The sequence below is a fragment of the Myxine glutinosa genome, chromosome 2, assembly GCF_964187855.1.
Source record: "Myxine glutinosa chromosome 2, kmMyxGlut1.1, whole genome shotgun sequence".
In the NCBI taxonomy this organism is placed as follows: domain Eukaryota; kingdom Metazoa; phylum Chordata; class Myxini; order Myxiniformes; family Myxinidae; genus Myxine; species Myxine glutinosa.
The window spans coordinates 185,767,760-185,789,228 of NC_136262.1; the positions used below are offsets into that span (position 1 = coordinate 185,767,760).

At 43.5% G+C, this 21,469-nt stretch overlaps 1 protein-coding gene across 10 annotated transcripts in view; it reads left to right on the top strand.

Moving 5' to 3' along the window:
- Nucleotides 1-21,469, top strand: part of LOC137420995 (rho guanine nucleotide exchange factor 2) — a 349,574-nt gene that overhangs the window by 310,490 nt on the left and 17,615 nt on the right. For all 10 annotated transcript variants that reach the window (XM_078772071.1, XM_078772076.1, XM_078772072.1 and 7 more), the window contains 5 exons: nt 1,521-1,771; nt 12,754-12,879; nt 13,064-13,181; nt 18,662-18,907; nt 21,240-21,316. In XM_078772071.1, the coding sequence (XP_078628197.1) occupies nt 1,521-1,771; nt 12,754-12,879; nt 13,064-13,181; nt 18,662-18,907; nt 21,240-21,316 (818 nt within the window). The remainder of the gene's footprint in view (nt 1-1,520; nt 1,772-12,753; nt 12,880-13,063; nt 13,182-18,661; nt 18,908-21,239; nt 21,317-21,469) is intronic.

Genomic DNA, 21,469 nt, shown 5'->3' on the forward strand with positions numbered 1-21,469 from the left:
CGTGGAACCCTATCGAATGCTTTCTCCAGATCAACAAATCCAAGAAACAACTTCTTCCTCTTCTCCATATACTTCTCCTGCAACTGCCTCACAATAAAAAGCGCGTCTGTCGTTCCTCTTCCTGGCATAAATCCAAACTGCATTTCGTCAATCTTCACTTTCTTCCTTATCCTCCTCTCCAACACCCTTTCCAATACCTTCATTCCATGCTCCAATAACTTTATCGCTCGATACAAGCCACAGTCCAGAGAGTCACCTTTCCCCTTGTATAGAGGACGAGGCTACTCAGTTCCCAATCCACTGGAATGCGGTCTTCTTTCACCACCAGATTGCAGATCTCTGTCATTCTCTTCACACCCCAATTTCCCGCTGCCTTCAACATATCGCCTGCAACTCTCGTCGGCCCTCCCGCTTTTCTACTCTTCATTGCTTTTATCGCTTCCTCAACTTCCTGCTCGGTTATCTTTTCTGCCGGTCCTAAAACTGGGTTACTCTCTATGTTTCAGTACTGGGCAACTGTGCTGGAACTAGAAATGTTGGTACTGGTCTACGTGCGTTCGTTCTCTGCGGCAGGCTTCATTCACGATGTACCTTGATGCCCTGACGGAACTGGTCCCATGGTTTCATGCCTTAGACCACACACACTATGCCAGGTGGGTCCCTATTCACCTGAGGGACATGGTTGCACTCCCAATGAAGCACCCAGATGTAGCCAGAGAATTCAGGGCTGGCAACTTCACTGTACAGAAGACGAAGAAGGTGTTCTCTTCGATCCCAATCGACCAGGCGCATGAACAGAATAACACCTGCATCAAAGGAGATGGTGGAGCAGTCGGCCTCACTGACAACCCAAGTGCCCTGCGGCGTTGGATGATTGCCAGGCCAGAAGTTGCCAGGGCCATAGAAGAGTTCCAAGATGGCCATCAACACTGGGGGAGGCGAGAGGACACACGTCATCACGACCAGACACCAAGTGTGCAGACCTCTTTCGCCAAGGATGTCCGCGCCCTTGTCAGCGTTATAGAAGAGCTTGGTAACCCCTTTGAGGAAGAGAGCATGGATCTGGTTGTCCTTGACACAAAGGAAATTGCAGGTCGTGCTGCAGTTGAGACTGTCAGGAATGTGAAGAAGATTGGCCAACAGCAGTTCCAGGCTTTCACCAGAGAATGCCTGGTGGAAAGGACCAAGCCAATTGATGATGCAATTCGTCAGAACAAGCTGAAGGTGTCATTTTGGAAAATGGCTGCCGCAGCCATCAGGGGCTGAATTTGAGATGGCCCAATATCCAAATCTGTTCATAATAGGATAGTCTACTAGTGTGCCAAATTTGGTGCTTTCCTCACAAAATGCACAATTGTTATGCTATATTTAGCTTAGCTGCCGGACTACTTATAAAATGTTATCCACAATGCAAAACAACAACACAAGCATTTAGAATTCACAGGCATTTAAAAAAATTGATTTTCTAAAGGTTCTCGTTCTGGTTAAAAGACTTACAACTGTCATGGCTGCCCCCACAGAGCTGATGTATACGGAGATGAACTATGTGCGGACACTGCGCATCCTTTCCGAGATATATCGACGTGGTCTTTGTGCTGAGTTGCAGCTTGATGCGCCAGTCACTGACAAGGTGTTTCCCTGTTTGGACGACTTGATTGACCTGCACACGCAGTTCCTTTGGCGGCTGCTCGACAGACGGAAGGAGGGGCTGAAGGACCGCAGTGACAGGAACTTCACTGTACAGTGCATCGGAGACCTGCTTCTACAGCAGGTAAGTGGCTGACCACCCTGAGTGTGCGGATTCCTGAAATGCTGTGACTTTTTACCAGTTTAAAGTGAAGGTGATCTAACTATTTTAGTTCCTATGACTTTTTAAATTTGAATAGATGTTTATTATATATTGTTTAATGTTGTTTGATTTTTGTATAGACTAGCATGCCTCGGCACGCCCCGCGTGCCTCACCACACGTCGTTTCAGAGGAATAGGCATCTTTGACCATTTCGGTGTCTTTTGGGTCTCCATTGTATTTTGGGTCTTCAGGGCCATTTGGGTATTCAGGGTATTTTGGATCCTCTGGGCCTTTAAGGGTATTTTGGGTCTTTGGAGTGTTTTGGGTCTTTGGAGTTTTTGGGGTCTTTTGGGTCTTTGGTGTCTTCAGGGGCTTTTGGTTATTAAGTGTCTTTTGTTTCCTCTGAGTCTTTAAGAGTCTTTGGGGTATTTTGGTTATTTGGGGTATTTAAGGGTCCTTTGGGTCGAAAGGGTATTTAAGGGTCTTCAGGGTGTTTTGGGTCTTCAGGGTGTTTTGGGTCTTCAGGGTGTTTTGGGTCTTCAGGGTGTTTTGGGTCATCAGGGTGTTTTGGGTCTTCAGGGTGTTTTGGGACTTCAGGGTGTTTTGGGACTTCAGGGTGTTTTGGGTCTTCAGGGTGTTTTGGGTCTTCAGGGTGTTTTGGGTCTTCAGGGTGTTTTGGGTCTTCAGGGTGTTTTGGGTCTTCATGGTGTTTTGGGTCTTCGGGGTCTTCTGGGTCTTTTTGGGTCTTTTGGGTCTTCAGGGTGTTTTGGTTATTTGGGGTATTTTAGGGTCCTTTGGGTCTAAAGGGTATTTAAGGGTCTTTGGGGTCTTCGGGGTGTTTTGAGTCTTCAGGGTGTTTTGAGTCTTCAGGGTGTTTTGAGTCTTCCGGGTGTTTTGAGTCTTCAGGGTGTTTTGGGTCTTTGGGATATTTTGGGTCTTCGGGGTCTTTTGGGTATTCCGGGCATTTTGGGTCTTTGGGGTGTTTTGGGTCTTCGGGTATTTTGGGTCGTCGGGGTCTTTTGGGTCTTTTGGAGTCTTCAGGGAGTTTTGGATCTTCATGGTATTTTGGTTCTTATGGGTCTTCAGGGTCTTTTGGGTCTTTGGGGTCTTTTGGGTCTTCAGGGTATTTTGGATTCTCTGGGCCTTTAAGGGCATTTTGGGTCTTTGGGGTGTTTTGGGTCTTTGGGGTATTCAGGGTATTTTGGGTCTTTAAGGGTTTTGTGGTCTTCAGGGTGTTTTGGGTCATTGGGGTCTTTTGGGTCTTCTTGGTCTTTTGGGTCTTCAGGGTGTTTTGGGTCTTCAGCATGTTTTGGGTCTTCAGGGTGTTTTGGGTCTTCTGGGTGTTTTGGGTCTTCAGGGTGTTTTGGGTCTTCAGGGTGTTTTGGGTCTTGAGGGTGTTTTGGGTCTTCAGGGAGTTTTGGGTCTTCATGGTGTTTTGGGTCTTTGGGGTGCTTTGGGTCTTTGGGGTGTTTTGGGTCTTTGGGGAGTTTTGGGTCTTTGGGGAGTTTTGGGTCTTTGGGGAGTTTTGGCTCTTTGGGGAGTTTTGGGTCTTTGGGGAGTTTTGGGTCTTTGGGGAGTTTTGGGGAGTTTTGGGTCTTTGGGGAGTTTTGGGTTCCTCGGGCGAGTGAGGCGTGCTTCGAGCTCTCCACGGCATCGAAGTTTGAGTGTTTTCCCGTTCTTGTCTTTGTCAAATTTCCACTGGTTATTTTGCTGTGTACGTGTTATTGTGTGTTTCTAGTTGGTGTTGGTTTGTGGTTCGTGCAAACTTGTGTGTAGTTAATCGTTTTCTGGGTCGTACCTCGTGCGCGGCCTGTTGACTTGGGGCTTCCCTCCCCCCGTCGGTGTTTTGTCGGTTTGGGTTATTTCCTTCGCTGTATTGCTTGTTTCTTTTATTTTGTTTTCTCCCCCTCACCTCACGTCCTGAGACAAAGAATTCTATATTGATTCTTTCTCTCCTCCCGGACACGTGCTTGTTCGCTCTCCTCGTCTCGAGGAGACACGCGTCTCCTCCTCGTCTCGGCTTGTGCCCCGCCCCCTGTATCTCGTTTTCTTCCGCCTCTGCACCTTCTTTCTCAAATCCACGTTCTCGCTTGGAGACTTTTCCCGGATTGTTTTTTCATCGTTCTGTTTGGATATTGTTGGAATATGTTTAAACCGCAGCCGTGATGCTGACGCCGCCCTCCCCCTCCCCCCCCCCCCCCCCCCCAGAATTTCCATGTTTTAAACGTTTCCCAGTGTGTACCCTGGTCAGAATAGGTACACCGTATCCCTGCGTGTCGTAAGAGACGACTAAGAGGGTTGGCGTCAGGAAGGGCATCCGGCCATAAAAACATTGCCTCAAAAAGAGAACCATGACAATTACAACTACATATGGGCAGGGTGCAGCCCGAAGTGGAGATCGGTTTCTGAGGTTTGGGACATGGAATGTGGGGACAATGACAGGGAGATCAGGAGAAGTGGTGGAAGTATTGGTCAGAAGAAGAGTGGACATACATATGTTGTGTGCAAGAGACGAGATGGAAGGGAAGTGGTGTGAGAATGGTGAAGGGTAGGCAGGGACAGAAATACAAGTTTGTGTGGCAAGGGTGCCCGGAGGGCGTGAATGGTGCTGGTGTCCTGTTTTCTGAGGAGTTTGTAGACAGTGTGGTGAGTGTGACTAGAGTGAGTGATAGGTTGATGATGGTGAAAATGATGATTGGAAAGCTCTTGGTGAACGTCATCTCGGGATATGCTCCACAGGTTGGTCGAAGCGATGAAGAGAAGGACAAGTTCTGGTGTGCGATAGAGAAGCTGATGGAAAACGTGAAAGATGAGGAAGTTGTTGTGGTGGGAGGAGACCTGAATGGACATGTGGGAAGGAGTATGGATGGTTTTGAGGGAGTTCATGGGGGTTACGGATATGGTGTGAGAAATGGAGAAGGTGAAAGGATTTTGGAGTTTGCTGATGGAGCTGATTTGTTGATTTGTAATACTCAGTTCCAGAAAGAGGACAATAAGCTTGTTACATACACGTCAGGTGGGTCGACGACAACCGTTGACTACCTGATGGTGCGTCGGCGAGATAGGGGGCACCTCCGGGACACTAAGGTGATCCCGGGGGAGGAGGCTGTTTCACAGCACCACTTGGTTGTCTGCGACATAAGGGTGAAAGGTGCGAGGAGAGCTCGGCGGGTGAAGTACCAACCGAGAATGAAGGTGTGGAGGTTGAAAGAGGTGACAGTAAGGGAGGCATTAAAAGAGAGGCTGAGTAGGGTAGAGGATGATGTGGTTGAGCTTGAAAGTGGTTGGATGTCAATGAAAGCTAGTCTGTTGGGAGCCGTTGGTGAGGTATGTGGATGGACAAAAGGACCACCGGGGCACTCGGAAACATGGTGGTGGGATGTTGAGGTTGGAAAGAGGATTGACGAGAAGAGGAAGAAGTTCAAAGAGTGGCAGAAGGCGAAGGGTACGGGAGCAGAAACAGCAGAGCATGAAAGTTATAAGGCAGCCAGGAAGGCTGCAAAGAAAGAGGTAGCAAAGGCGCAGGAGGCATGTAGGAAAATGTTCGGAGAACGCTTGGATTCGGAAGAGGGTCAGAAAGCAGTATTCAGGATTGCAAAGCACATAGCGAAAGAGAGGTGTGATGTGATGGGGGTGAGTTGCTTGAAGGATGAAGTGGGACAAATCGTTGTCGACCCAGATGGAATTAAAGGAAGATGGAAAAGATATATGGAAATGCTGTTGAATACAGAGAATGAATGGGATGGCAACATAGAGAGTAACTCAGTTTTAGGACCGGCAGAGAAGATAACTGAGAAGGAAGTTGAGGAAGCGATAAAAGCAATGAAGAGTGGAAAAGCGGGAGGGCCGACGGGAGTTGTGGGAGATATGTTGAAGGCAGCAGGAAGTTGGGGTGTGAAGAGAATGACAGAGATCTGTAATCTGGTGGTGAAAGAAGGCCGCATTCCAGTGGATTGGGAACTGAGTACCCTCGTCCCTCTATACAAGGGGAAAGGTGACCCTCTGGAGTGTGGCTTGTACCGAGCAATAAAGTTATTGGAGCATGGAATGAAGGTATTGGAAAGGGTGTTGGAGAGGAGGATAAGGAAGAAAGTGAAGATCGACGAAATGCAGTTTGGATTTATGCCAGGAAGAGGAACGACAGATGCGCTTTTCATTGTGAGGCAGTTGCAGGAGAAGTACATGGATAAGAGGAAGAAGGTGTTTTTTGGGTTTGTTGATCTGGAGAAAGCATTCGATAGGGTTCCACGCAAAGTATTGACATGGGCATTGAGGAACTTCGGAGTGGAGGAATGGTTGATCAGAGTAGTGATGGCAATGTACAAAAGAGCACGCACAGCTGTAAGGACGAAGGACGGGAACAGTGGTGAGTTTGAGGTGAAGGTGGGAGTGCATCAGGGGTCGGTACTAAGTCCACTACTATTTGTAGCTGTGATGGAGGTGCTGGCTCAGACCGTAAAGGAGGGTTTACCGTGGGAGTTGTTGTATGCAGATGATCTGGTGTTGATTGCGGAAAGTATGGATGGACTGAAGGAAAAGATGAACAAGTGGAAGGAATGTATGGAGACAAAAGGTCTGAAGGTGAATATCGGAAAGACAAAGGTGATGGCAAGTGGTAAAGCATGTGGTGAGGTGGAAAGAACTGGGAAGTGGCCGTGTGCTGTGTGCAGGAAGGGTGTCGGAGTGAACTCCATTCAATGTACAATGTGTGCTGAGTGGGTTCATCAAAAATGTAGTGGTCTGAGAGGGTCATTAACCAGTGTGGCAGCTACATTCAAATGTAAGGTGTGCACAGAGGGAGCTGCAGATGGAGGAAATGTTGAGTTGGATCTTGGAGACGGCGTGAAGCTGGAAGGTGTGAAAACATTTTGCTACCTCGGAGACATGCTGAATGGAGAAGGTGGATCAGACTCGGCAACGGTTGCTCGAGTGAGATGTGCATGGAAGAAGTTTCGGGAACTGAGTGGCGTGCTGATGAGGAGGAGAGTGTCGCTGAAGCTGAAGGGAAAGGTGTATGCTGCATGTGTGAGAAGTGTTATGATTTATGGGAGCGAGACATGGGTAATGAACGTAGAGCAGCAACGAAGGCTGGAAAGGGTGGAAATGCGAATGGTTCGATGGATGTGCGGAGTATCGTTGAGAGAGAGGAAGACAAATGATGAATTGCGAAAGATGATGGGAATATTGCCTGTGATTGATGCTGTGAAGAGGAACAGGTTGAGATGGTTTGGTCATGTATTGAGGAAGGATGAAAGTGACTGGTTGAGAAGAGTGATGGAAGTTAATGTAGAAGGAAGTAGAGGACGGGGAAGACCGAGAAAGACTTGGCTAAAGATGGTGGAAGAAGAAATGCGGGCAAGGGGGTTAACAAGGAGAGATGCAGAAAATAGGGCAAAATGGAGAAGATTGTCATGGGGACCGCAAGGCTAACCCCCGCTCTAGCAGGGAACATGGCCTTAAAATGCATGTTGTTGTTGTTGTTGGGGAGTTTTGGGTCTTTGGGGTGTTTTAGGTCTTTGGGGTATTTTGGGTCTTCAGGGTCTTTTGGGGCTTCGGGGCCATTTGGGTCTTCAGGGTCTTGGGGGAATTAAAGGGTCGTCAAAGGTCTGAGGGGTCTCAGCATTCTGAACGTAATTAAGAGGGTGTTCATTTTATTTGAAGAAGAAGAAGAAGACGTTTTCGTCACATAAACATAACGACATAACCATATACGTTTTCTCTATTAATCTATACCAGTAAGGTCGAAAGAAAAAGAAGCATATCCAGAGGTGTGGGAAAATAACTTTATGCGGTAGTCCAAACCTGAAAATGCTGGAGACCAAACCTGAAAATGCTGGAGACCAAACCTGAAATTGGAAAAACAATATCACCTATTTTACTCCAGGGGGTCCCAGGAATACCCACCCAAAATGTCATTGCGATCGGTTCAGCCGTTTTTGCGGTACCTGGGAATGGACAGACGGACGGAGGGAGATTTGGTGAATTATAGTAAGATGTTTATTATATATTGTTTAAAGTTGTTTAATTTGAATAGATGTTTATTATATATTGTTGAGGTTTTGAGATTGTACATATAACATCTTTAAAGGTTAAAGGTTTGCCCCCCATAGTTAGTCCACAAGCAACACATAGGCCCACTTAGAGTATTAGTTATGTCATAGTATGTGTAAGAGTAGGCCATTTCCCTAGTGATACCTGCGTTGTGTAGAGAAATGAGCTTCGGTCCTTTTCATTTTGCGGCCACCCTCCACTTACTTCATGGGCAAACTCGATCCCGCGCCCCATTTGGCATCCCTCAAGTTTGTTACGCTTTGGCTACCAGCAATTTGCTACGCTTTGGCTGCCAGCAGCGTTCGCTGCCCTTGGTTATGCTCGAAACTAGTCGGGGACCACGAGGTAGGCCTAAGAAGAGGGAGGAGCGCGAGGGTCGAGGTGTGGCCGCGTCGAGGAGCACGTCAGAGGCGGTGACGGTAAGAGCAACAGCCAACCAGGGCTCGGAGGGCATGGCATGATAGGGCGTGGTAAGGGTGCGTCGAGCAAGTGCTGGAAGGCTCGCTGGGCAGGGCTATATAAGCCTTCACACAAAGCCCTTGAGCAGGACTCGTGAGGAGAGGACTGACCCAGTGATGAGAAGGGAGAGGCAGGCGCTCGAGTTGCAAGAGAACTGTATCGAGAGGGCTGAAGCCAAGCACTGGTTGGAGGACTCAGAGGACCGGCGTGCACACGACAGTGTCGAGAGCCCTTGATTGAGAAGCGCATATTGAACTATTCGCTTATTACGTACGTGGCCGCAGCCGCCAGTGTAATCGCCAAAGCCAGCCCTACCGTTCGCCCTGTAATTACCCCGTGCGCGAAAACGACATGCGGAGAGCTCCTGGCCGCTGTATTCATCTTCTTCGCGGTGCGATTTGGGGACCGGAGAGCGAGCTGCCTGGACGCCATCCCTGGACGTGCTGGCCTGGTCAACTGCAAACCCCGTGTGAGTGTGTCTGAGTGTGAATGGGCCCGTTTGTCCAGGGGATAAGTAAAAGACTGTTTAAGGCTGCACTGTGTTTTCTTCTGCTGATCCTTGTACATTGTGCAAATAAATTCTGTTCTTCCTTTCTTCCAAATTCTACCGTTTCCGTGATTTCCTCCATTGGGTAAGCGTGGCACGATTAAGAACCGCTTGGATCAGGTTTCGTCATTGATAACGGCTCGGGTCACGGGTTCGCTACCGCTCGGCGTTTCCACCAACACCCGTGATTCGGGCGAGGATTATTTCCTCGTTTCCGGTCGGCGCGAGTAATTAGGTATTAGTCCTACGACCCTATTTCGCACTGTCCAAGTTGTTAGGGTCAGGGTTTAAAGTTGTTTAAAGTTGTTTAATTTGAATAGATCTTTATTATATATAATGTTTGAAGTTGTTTAATTTGAATATATGTTTATTATATATTGTATAAAGTTGTTTAAATTGAATAGATGTTCATTATATATTGTTTAAAGTTGTTTAATTCGAATAGATATTTATTATATATATTGTTTAAAGTTGTTTAATTTGAATAGATGTTTATTATATATATTGTTTAAAGTTGTTTAATTTGAATATATGTTTATTATATATTGTATAAAGTTGTTTAAATTGAATAGATGTTCATTATATATTGTTTAAAGTTGTTTAATTCGAATAGATATTTATTATATATATTGTTTAAAGTTGTTTAATTTGAATAGATCTTTATTATATATATTGTTTAAAGTTGTTTAATTTGAATAGATGTTTATTATATATTGTTTTGAAGTTGTTTAATTTGAATATATGTTTATTATATATTGTATAAAGTTGTTTAAATTGAATACATGTTCATTAGGTATTGTTTAAAGTTGTTTAATTTGAATAGATCTTTATTATATATATATTGTTTAAAGTTGTTTAATTTGAATAGATGTTTATTATATATTGTTTAAAGTTGTTTAATTTGAATAGATCTTTATTGTATATATTGTTTAAAGTTGTTTAATTTGAACAGACGTTTATTATATATTGTTTAAAGTTGTTTAATTTGAATATATGTTTATTATATATTGTATAAAGTTGTTTAAATTGAATAGATGTTCATTATATATTGTTTAAAGTTGTTTAATTTGAATAGATCTTCATTATATATAATGTTTAAAGTTGTTTAATTTGAATAGATCTTTATTATATATTGTTTAAAGTTATTTAATTTGAATATATGTTTATTATATATTGTATAAAGTTGTTTAAATTGAATAGATGTTCATTATATATTGTTTAAAGTTGTTTAATTTGAATAGATCTTTTTTATATATTGTTTAAAATTGTTTAATTTGAATAGATTTTATTATATATGGTTTTAAGTTGTTCAATTTGAATAGATCTTTATTATATATTGTTTAAAGTTGTTTAACTTGTAATTTGTTTAATTAATAGTCCATTGTACAGAATCCAAATTAATAAATCTGTGCAACTGGAAGATTTTGATCCTGTTGATCTGAGTTGTAGCACACTATTTCAATTTTCACAACATCCGAAAACTAGAGTTCATAGAACGCGATACCCCTCGCAGTTATTTCAATTATAATATTTTAATGATTTGAACGATAGTTTAAAAAAAAAATCCGAAGGTTTAGTGCTATTGAAGCAGAGCAGAAGCATTCTCAAACATAAACCTTATACACCACCTCATTGAATCTTTATGATTTTTTAAAATTGAAGTACAGTGCTGTAAAACTGGAGTCTCTTGAAAAAAATTATGAAGGTGATTTGTGTTATACATTGTTCAAAAATGTAATTCGATTTAAATAAAGGTTTAAAGTGGTTTGAAGGTATTGTTGCGGATCCCGGGTTCGTCGACGTACAAAGGGGGGTTTATGCCCCATTCCCCCTCAAATTCTGGGGCCACTGAGCCCGTCGACCATGACTAAGCTCGTGATTGACGGATTGCTAAGCAATTCCGATCGCCAACCTCCCAGCCACGCGCCGAAGAGTTTGCTGGTCAATTAATCCCAAATACCTTCAAGACACGCGACCGAAGAAACCGAGGATCGAACCCTCTCTTTCACACACCTTATTGCATGCCGAGCGGATTTGCATGGTGTGGAAAGCGGCGTTACCTCACGTGATTTACGGACCTGATTCGAGCCAATTTCGGTCTCGGATGATGCTAGGCCAATGGAGAAAAGACGTACCCGAACAGGTTTGAAAGTAACAACAAAAATGTACAGCCTTTTATTTTGAAGGTTCAGAGAAACAGAGACGAAGATGCACCTTCTCAATCCTTACCTAATAATAAACCCCACTGGTGCCTTCACACTCTCACACTCTCTCTCACACACACACACACACACACACACACACACACACACACACACACACACACACACACACACACACACACACACACACACACACACACACACACACACACACACAATAACACACTGGTTATTATCATATCGATGTACGTGGTGGGATTGACTCCGAAGGTGGCCACGTGGTCTGGTGTGCGCAGCGCGCAGCTCGATCCTCGATCCGGACGTGCAGCCTTGACGAGGTCAGGTCCGAAGGATGAGCCGCCGGCAAGAGCAAGAGCGTCGGGCAAGAACTGATGAAGGGCGTCGGCGAAGCACAAAGCCAGAGGGTCCAGGCAAGAGGAGTGTCGTCGAAGCACAACGCAAGAGGGTCTGGGCAAGAGGAGTGTTGTCGAAGCACAATGCAAGAGGGTCCGGGCAAGAGAAGTGTCGTCGAAACACAATGCAAGTGGGTCCGGGCAAGAGGGATGTCGTGGCGCAGCAAAATCCAAGAGCAAGAGTCCAGAGCAAGAGGCTGGAAATGCGATCGGCGGGGGTTTTTAACACACCCAAAAAGCTTCTCGAATGTTCCACAGCCTCCCATTGGCTGAGGTTGGTCACTTGCTGGCCTTCAATCCCTCCTCCCCCAATGAAGGTTTCAGTCCTCCTTCCACCTTTCATTTGGGGAGGTTGCACACCCCATTGGTCGCTTGCTGACCCGTCATTGGTCACGTGGGCCTGTTATTTTGGCCACGCCTTCCTGCTCATTAGTAATGTCTTCTTTCAACCACACGAAGGTTTGAAATCCTGCCTACTCTCAACGCATATTGGTCTTGATTACGACACAATGGGAAAGGGCTAATCTTTACATTCAATAAGAAATAACTAACTACTGCAGGCTACATGTTGTCATGCAATTAACCAAAGGGGGTTTGCCTTTATGGCAAAACCACAACAGTATGTGAATAAAAAAAATTATGGGTTCTACCACCATTTACCCAGTGTCTATTACACCACCCTATCTAACATGTTACGCTAGTTATTTGTGCCTGTCGTTTGTGTCCATTGACGTCCTTACAAACAGTAATTTTCCTGTTTGGAACGATTTTCAATTTTCTGTGACTGCCAGGCAGGCAGGCAGAGTTAAAAAAAAAATTCACTTCTGCCTGCGCATGTGCAATCGGGATAAATTCAGAGCCAAGCTATGGTGAAACAAAAGGCATGTCTTCGGTTCATGTTCCGATTTTTGTTCAAAATATAACATTCAATTAAATGCCATAAACTGTACACATTGCTCGGCTTGCCATCAGCAATCACATTGTTTCTGCCGGGCAGAGCAATACAGGATCTTCGACGTCCATGAGGCATTTTGGGATTTTCAAGCCACATGACATGCTGTATTGCAGCCATGTCAAGCCTTGTCCACCTTGTATTATGCACCACACTTGGGGATGCGCATGATGTCAAGAGTATGAACAAAACAATCAGGCTGCCTTTGTGGCAGTGGAATAGTGCCATACGTTACTAATTCATGTTAAATGGCGAAACACAGAAGCATAAATAAAATACATTGTTGTTCACTAATGTCTTCAATCTCAATGTTGTCTGATACTGGACCTGCTGCCCAACGCATGTTCTTCTCGTGTGTACTCGTTTTGTTTCTGAACAGTTTTCTATGGAAACGGGAGAGAAGATGAAAGACGTTTATGGAGCGTTCTGCAGCCAACAGGAAGAAGCTGTAAACACTTACAAGGAACTCCTCAGCAAGGAAAAGAAGCTCCAAAACTTTATCAAAGTACGTACCTTATTATGAAGTTTTGTAATGGGAAACTATTATTACACAAATTATTTTGTTTATATCGCTTTCTTTTCCTTTAGTTATTTTAAGTGTAATAAAATGTCACAACTACCTGTGAATTTTATTCCTGTATTTGCATAAAATAAAGGATATTGCATGATTACACATGTTTTATTTACAGAAGCAAAGCATGAATCCCCAGGTGCGGAGGCAGGGCCTTCAGGAATGTGTTTTGTTAATTACACAAAGGCTAACCAAGTACCCACCACTCATCCAACGTATTGCTAAATGCACAAAAGGTAAAGGAGTACAATTTTGTTTCATTTCTGTTGAACATCCTGCTGGGTTAAAGCTCTGTTATTTTTATGCCTCCATTGACAAAGTCGCCAGATGTTTTTGGGTTGTTTTTCAGGCTGTCCGTCCGTCCGTCCATGCGTCCGTGATAGATTTTCGTAACCGTTATAACTTAAGAATGATTGAAGGGATCTAAGTCAAACTTGGTACAGGTATGTATATGATGTAATGATGAACTGATTAGAGTTTGTGGTGATGAGGTCAAAGGTCAAAGGCCAGGTCTCCTATTGGGTAAGAATTCTGTTACTGCACTAACTTGTGAACCAGTGATGGGATTTTGACCAAACTTGGTATATATTATGATGCAAAGATGAGCTGATTCGATTTTGGCATCAAGGGTCAGAGGTCATGTCAGGTAAAACTGTGATACTTGAGAATAGCTGAAGGGATTTAAATCAAACTTGGTACAATTAAACTTGATAATGATAATGATAAACATATTAGATTATGGGGTTAAGAGGGCAAAGGTCAGATGTCCCTTTCGGGAGAAATTCTGTTACTGTGCTAACTTGTGAACCAGTCATGGGATTTTGACCAAACTTGGTATAAGTATATATTATGATGAAAATATGAAATCATTATATTTCAGCATCAAAGGCTAAAGGTCAGAGGTCATGTCATATAAAACTGTGATACTTGAGAACAGCTGAAGGGATTTAAATCAAACTTGGTACAAGTATGTATAATGATGTAATAATGTGGGCAGAGGCATATTGGTTGACGTCACGATGTCAGGGCCGTTCTGGTTTTTCAATATTCCGCCAAATCCATATCCGTGTTTAGGCTATTTATTCATATTTTATAGTTTTTAAATTTGTCATTTCACTATCTCAAAAACAAATGTTTGCAATCTATACTATTGTCTTTACTATGAGAGCCAGCCATTTGCCTGTCTGTGTGACTGTGTAGCCATTTTCCTCAGAGATTGCTGAACGGATCTTCGTCAAATGTTTAGAGGTTCATCAGTGAATGCTGGGGAGTGTTTTAGGCAAAATAATTCGAAAAAATTGAAGAAAAAAAAAGTTTAATTCTTTTTGGATTTAAAAAAATAACTTCATAGGGCGAAAACCTTTGTAGCGAGGTGAAAGGTAATATTAAATGATCCATGGCCCCATTCCTTAGTGGGTGTAGGGAAGTGTTTTGTTTTATGCCCCCACAAAAAAAGGGAATTTTTTTTTTTCATTTTTCAAAATGCCAACGGGAATCGAACAGCACTGGGCAATGCTGGCCGGGTTCCCCTGCTAGTTATCTATAAATACAGTCACGTGAAAAAGTAAGTACACCCCATGTAAAGTTTTGACTTTTTCAACATATTTCAGCATCCAGCTATTTGATCTTCATTTCAACAATATTGAAAGATAAAGGTGACATAATATAACAAATACCATGAAACATTTACATTTTATAGTCCATTGTATAATTTAAATAAACATAAATGCAAATTTCGCATGTGGAAAAAGTAAGTACACCCCTACATTTGTCACTACAAATACCTAAAATTAGAATCAGGTGCACCAGCTCAGGTGCAAATAATTAGAACATCGTTAGAGAGGATCTTGGAGGCACCTGTCTTATTTAAACCTCAGACATTTAGTTTGGTTTGCTTTTTGTTGTTGAAGTGTGCGACGTCACCATGCATAGATCAAAAGAGCTCTCTGAGGCCTTCAGTAAGAAGGTTATAGATGCCTACGAGTCTGGGAAGGGATTTAAAAAGATCTCCAAACAATTTGAAATCAATCATTCGACTGTCCGGAAGATCATCTACAAGTGGAGAAGATTCCAAACAACTGCCAACTTGTTCAGGCCAGGCCGCCCCAGCAAGATCAGCCCGAGAGCAGACCGCAAGATGCTGAAAGAAGTCTCTAAGATCCCCAGAATGTCATCATGGGACCTACAGGTAGCTCTTGCACTGTTGATGTCAAAGTGCATGAGTCTACCATTAGAAAGAGGCTGCACAAATTTGATCTACATGGGAGGTGTGCCAGGAGGAAACCTTTGCTATCCAGAAAGAACATCAGGGCAAGACTAAAGTTTGCCAATGAACAGCTAGGCAAAGACCAGCACTTCTGGAACAATGTGCTCTGGAGTCTGGACAGATGAGTCAAAGGTAGAGCTATTTGGCCACAGTACCAGAAGACATGTTTGGCGAAAACCAAAGACAGCATTTGACCACAAGAACCTGATACCAACTAGCCCTGGTGTTGAGCTAGCGGCTAGGGTACCGGCTTAGGATCCTGGGTTCGAATCCCGGTCGATCGCTGAATTAACGCCAGGGGGGTTGACTCAGCCTGGCATCCTTCCGAGGTCGGCTAATTGAGTACCAGTTCACTGGTAATTCCCTGTTTGTCGTAAAAGGCGACAAACAGGGTTGGCGGCAGGAAGGGCATCCGGCCGTAAAACATTGCTTCAAAAAGGGGACCAAAAAAACAACAACAACCACGGTGCCCGAAAAAGGCCAACCCCCGCTTTGCGGGGAAAAATGGCCTCTAAAGGTGGTTATTTTATATATATATTTTAACCTGATACCAACTGTAAAGCATGGTGGTGGAAATATTATGGTTTGGTGCAGCTTTGCTGCATCAGGGCCTGGGCAGCTCACCATCATGGAATCCACTATGAATTCTTCATTGTACCAGAGGGTGCTTGAGGATAATGTGAGGCCATCTGTCGGAAAGTTGAAGTTAAACCGAAGGTGGACCTTGCAACATGACAATGACCTTAAACATACCAGTAAATCCACCAAGGAATGGCTGAAAAGAAAGAAATGGAGGGTTCTGGAATGGCCAAGTCAAAGCCCGGATCTAAATCCCATCGAGATGTTGTGGGGGGATTTGAAACGAGCTATGCATGCAGGAAACCCCTCAAACATCGCACAGCTGAAATAATTCTGCATGGAGGAGTGGGCAAAAATTTCTCTGTCGATGTTAGAGACTGGTAGACAGTTATAAGAAACGGGTACTTGTTGTTTCTGCCAAAGGTGGCAATACCACCTATTAGAGCCAAGGGTGTACTTACTTTTTCCACATGCGAAATTTGTATTTATGTTTATTTAAATTATACAATGGATTACAAAATGTAAATGTTTCATGATATTTGTTATATTATATCACCTTTATCTATCAATATTGTTGAAATGAAGATCAAATAGCTGTATGTTGAAATATGTTGAAGAAGTCAAAACTTTACATGGGGTGTACTTACTTTTTCACGTGACTGTATGATATTTGAAAATGGCCATTATTATGAGTTGATTTTTAGCCCTTCCCCACACAGCAGGAGGGAGATGGGGTTTTGCAATCGTGTGTGTGTGTGTGTGTGTGTGTGTGTGTGTGTGTGTCGGTGTGTGTGTGTGTGTGTGTGTGTGTGTGTGTGTGTGTGTGTGTGTGTGTGTGTGTGTGTGTGTGTGTGTGTGTGTGTGTGTGTGTGTGTGTGTGTGTGTGTGTGTGTGTGTGTGTCGGTGTCTCGTTGGTTGTTATCTCCATAACTTGGATTTTCGAAGGTGGAACGGAGTCCTCCCAGGACTCGAAATATCTACTCCCACTTCGGTGAAGAATTGCGATTCATGGGCTGAGTTGTGAACTTGTGTTGTTCTCAAAGTTTTGTTCAAAGTTTTGTTCTTTTTAGAATCGTCACTGAGCCCTGTGCAGCCTCAAACTGTAGTTACATTGTGGTAATGTTCCCAGGAATGGGTTTTAAGATCTCCGTAAGGTTTTTCTTTATCATTCCCGTTGCATCAATTTTCACTTGTGCAATTTCGGCGCTCTTCAGTTTCCAGGATCTTTTCACTTCATTCTTGATGTCTTTGTGTTTGGCCTTTTTCTTGATTTCTGCATTGTTTAGGCCAAAATTGCTGGGTACTGATATCTCAACCAGCAATGCTGTCTTTTCCTTTTTGTTCCTGAGTACCTATCTCCAGATGCAGTGCTTTGTTTTCTCTGTTCACCATCAGGTCATACGTGAGCATGATGTCCTTGTTTTAAATGATGGCTTTTGGTTCATGTTTCCATGGTTTTTTTTATGGAACTGGGATATTGGAATTGCTGCAGATGTCAGTGGATTACTCCACATACCTTGCTGTGCCGTCGGGTGTACAGCTGTTCTGACTTGAGTTTTTTTTTTTTACATCCCGATAGGAGGTGACTCATGCCTTCTGTTTCTTCCTTGCAGAACCTACACTTGGTCAATTGACTCAGTCCTGCTGTGTGTGTTTGTGTGTGTGTGTATGTGCAAGTGTGCGTGTGTGTCATAACATTTTGAGCTTTTGTCAAAAGCCAAATTAATAATTCGGTCAAAAGGTCAAAGGTCAGTGTCACATAAAATCGTCAATTTTCATCCAATTCACCTGAAATTTTAAGAATTTCCATATTGGGTCACTGAATTGGTTCACCAATCAAAAGCTAGAAACTGATATTTATTTATGTTTAGATCAAAAGGTCAAAGGTTAAGGTTGCCTAAAATCAACAGTTGTCATCCAATTGACTTGAAATTTGAGCAGGGTTTGCATATTGGGTCACTGAAGCCTATTGGTTTTGAGGTCAAAATGTCAAGGCCACCTAGTGTCGTCATTTTTGTTTGTATTTTTTTAAGCTGTTTTCATAATGTTTAGCTTAAGGAAGAAGAAGAACTCTGAATACAAAGTGGGCATGGACCGGCTTTGCATTTTCAGATGCTTTCTAGTTTTTAATTTTAATCTTTTTGTGAGTGAAATAACACATTTATAAATTAAATAATGCAGAAAGAAAGTTAAGGTTTTTTTTGCATAATTATTTTATCGACACTTTATCATATCAAAGTTAAGATTAATTGGCCCTCAGTTAACAGGAAATGCTTTTCTAAAATGCTTGGTATGTCGGATTGTCGGGGGCAATGATATTTAATGGGATTGGTTGACGACACGAGATTTGGAGGCAAGGACAGTTTAAACATTCTGCCTCATCTTGAGCAGTGTCTGCAGCAATGCCATTTGAGGTGAGGGATGGGATGAAGGGGAAGCATACATCAGAGGTAGACTTGACATGGTGCCACATTGACTTGGGGGAAAATGTTGGAGATTTCAGCTTTGAGATTTGTAAGATTTTTCAACCTTGAGAAGATGTTTTCTGGTTTGCATCAAGATGGAAACACAATTGTTGCGAGCCTTATTTGAATGAACGAAAGTTACTGTCGGTTGGGTTAGCTTACCTGCTGAGAACGCAAGCTGTTTGATTGCAACCACTCTCGATAAAAGATAGGAAAGCCACGGATGGGATGGGATTTATAAAAAGTCGACTTTTGTGGAAGTATTCCTTGGCTCGTAGAAGGCATGTGTTGTATGTAATGCTGTTTTGTTTTGTCCATAACTTAATGTAAACTGCATTTAGATCTCCTGTCTGCATGTTAATTGTATCGTGACACTTTCCTGTTGCTTGCCGTTGCTATCCATCAGACGACAGCAAAGAACAGAAAGAGGTCTTGGTCGCTCTGCAGGCTGTCCGAGAGGTGCTTAGTGCCGTCGATGCTAAAGTCAATGAGCACAAGCAGCGGGAACGCCTTGAAGAGTTGGCAAGTTGTTTGGAACCCAGGGCATCAGCATCACGCAAGGACAGCAAGTTTGGACCAGATGAGATGTTGGCACGGAGCCTGCTTCATGATGGACCTCTGCAAGCCAAAGTATCAAATGGGAGACTTAAGGGTAGGTCAACATTGTAAGGAGAAGGGTGTTGTTTTTTTGTTGTTTTTTGTGGTTCTGTTGCTTGTGTGAACATGAGATGTAAACTGAGTTTCAGAGTTGGGGGTCTTTGACAACTGTTTAATTAGCTCACTTGCCTGTCCGTTGATACATTAACGAACCACAGAAAGTTGGAGAGAATTAAAATTGATATCGTAACTAATAGTATGAACTCACCAATCTATATATATAAAGTAGAGTTGGCCTCTGTGTCTGTATCCTGATCTATCTATGATCTCTAAGATCTCGAGAACCCGTGGACGGATTTGCGAGCGGAAAGTACTGTTCGACTCGGGATGGTCCCAGGAATGTCACGGAGACATAAACATTTAAAAAATTTCGGGTTTTAAAATTAGCGTATTATTAGCACTAGCAGAAGAGAGAGGGATTCGAAGGGAGGGAGCGCAGCGCTTCTAGCGCTTCTGACTACAGCACACCTTAAAATTAAAAAAACTTCGGGTTTTAAAATTAGTGTGTTACGCGTAATTAGCGCTAGCAGAAGAGGGAGGGAATCTAAGGGAGGGAGCGCAGTGCTCCCTCCAGCGCTTCTGTTAGCGTAATTAGCGTATTTCGGAACGTTAATTTTTCAACTTCATTATTCGGAATCAGTACGTCCCAGAGAACCTTCGTAACGTTAATTTTTCAACTTCATCCGATTGACATGGGACCAACGGCATGTGACAAAGAGTGAAACATACAGGCTACATTTATTTGACGACAATGAGTTCCGACTTCCGACCTCGGTGGGATGACAGGCTGAGTCAACCCCCCTGGTGTGAAGGGGGAGGAGGAGGGGAGGGGGAAGAGAAGGGGAGGGGAACGAGGGGGAAGGGGATGGGAGGGGGGGAGGGGGAGGGGGAAGGGGGAGGGGGAGGGGGAAGGGGGAGGGGAGGGGAAAGGGGGGGAGGGGCCCTTCTTCCCCTGGGCACCCCCGCACCCTTCCCTCCCCCCCTTCCCCTCCCCCCTCCCCCCCCTTCCCCCTCCCCCCCCATTCCCCTCCCCTCCTCTTCTCCCTCCCCTCCTCCTCCCCCGCTTCCCCCTCCCCCCTCCCCCCCGTTCCCCTCCCCTCCTCTTCCCCCTCCCCTCCTCCTCCCACTCCCGTGCAAAGCCGGGTACCTCTGCTAGTTATGTATATTTTACTGTCTGTGTTAGATTATTTGTTTGACTTTATGCACTCCTGAATCACTGGACGGAATGAGTGAAAAACTGGTAGTTGTGCTCCAGGTGTGCATGGGAATGTTTTATGAGGTTAAAAATATTCATCGTCCCTGGGGTTCAGGATGAGGGGAGGACCCCGATTCCTTTTCTGTGAAATTTTCCCTTTGGAAGGGGGTGTCATGCAAAATATCATGTGATACCAATTCTGGGGGAATTATCCCATCCGTAAGTACGGTAAGTAAGTATAATTAATTAATTACATATTTAATTTTTATGCATCCATGGCATAAGGTTATGGTATGCATGACTCGGTTGTCTTATTCATTTGAATATTCTATAAATTCAGTGGTCCACTGAACAAATATGTTGGCCTTTATGCTGTAAACGTACTCCCGCCCATACACCCAAGGCAGATATTGTTTGCTTTCTGGGGTGTAGATATTCTTCAAATGTGTTCCACCCTTGCACTTTTGCAAGATTAGCACAACACATTTGCCAATGCTGCATAGGTATTGGGTAAAAAAAAATCTGCTCTCTGGGCGCATTATAATATGACAAATGCATGTTGTATCCAAAAAGTGTCGATTTGTCGACAAAATGGATGTAATGTGGACATTTAGTGGTATGCCGCCATTGCTTTTTCAGTTATTTATTAACTCAACTGGACGATGTCCAGCTGAGTTTTTGTGGACACCCAGTGTCCGTCGTCCGTCTGTCGTCTGTCTGTCTGTCTCTGTCTGTCGTCTGTAAACAATTCGACGTCTACGCTCTAAAAGTCACAAATATAGATGAAATTTGATGAAACTTGTTATGCAGCATCTTTAAGACATAAACTAGTTTGGGATTGCATTTGGGCGCTGCAGGGCGGCCATATTGAAAAATCAATTTTTGTCATATTTTTTAGCACATATAAACTATATAGTTTGTGGTTCTATTATGCATATTCTAACCATATTGATATAGACCAGTTGAGTTTAGGTTCCCAGGAACCTCTCTAGTTTATTTTTAACCCAGCAGTACTGCATGATGATTTGTCGATGTGCATCATGTGTTTGGTAATCGACCAATAGGAAATCTTTCTGAGCACGTCATTTCTTAAAGTACATTCTGAGCGCGTGGTTGTCTGTTTGCTGTGCAGATGTTACTGCGGTGCTTTTGAATGACTGCTTGGTTCTTTTACAAGAGAAGGATCAGAGGTACACACTGGCATCCTTGGTAAGTTTATTGGAAGATTAATTATTTTCATTCCCACTTTATTAAAACACCATAAAATTCTGTCTTAAATCTGAGATTTGTGATTGTTGCAGCGCTTCTGTGATTCCGACAAGTTTGTATACCTCCCTTCATGTACCTGGTACACAAAACCAC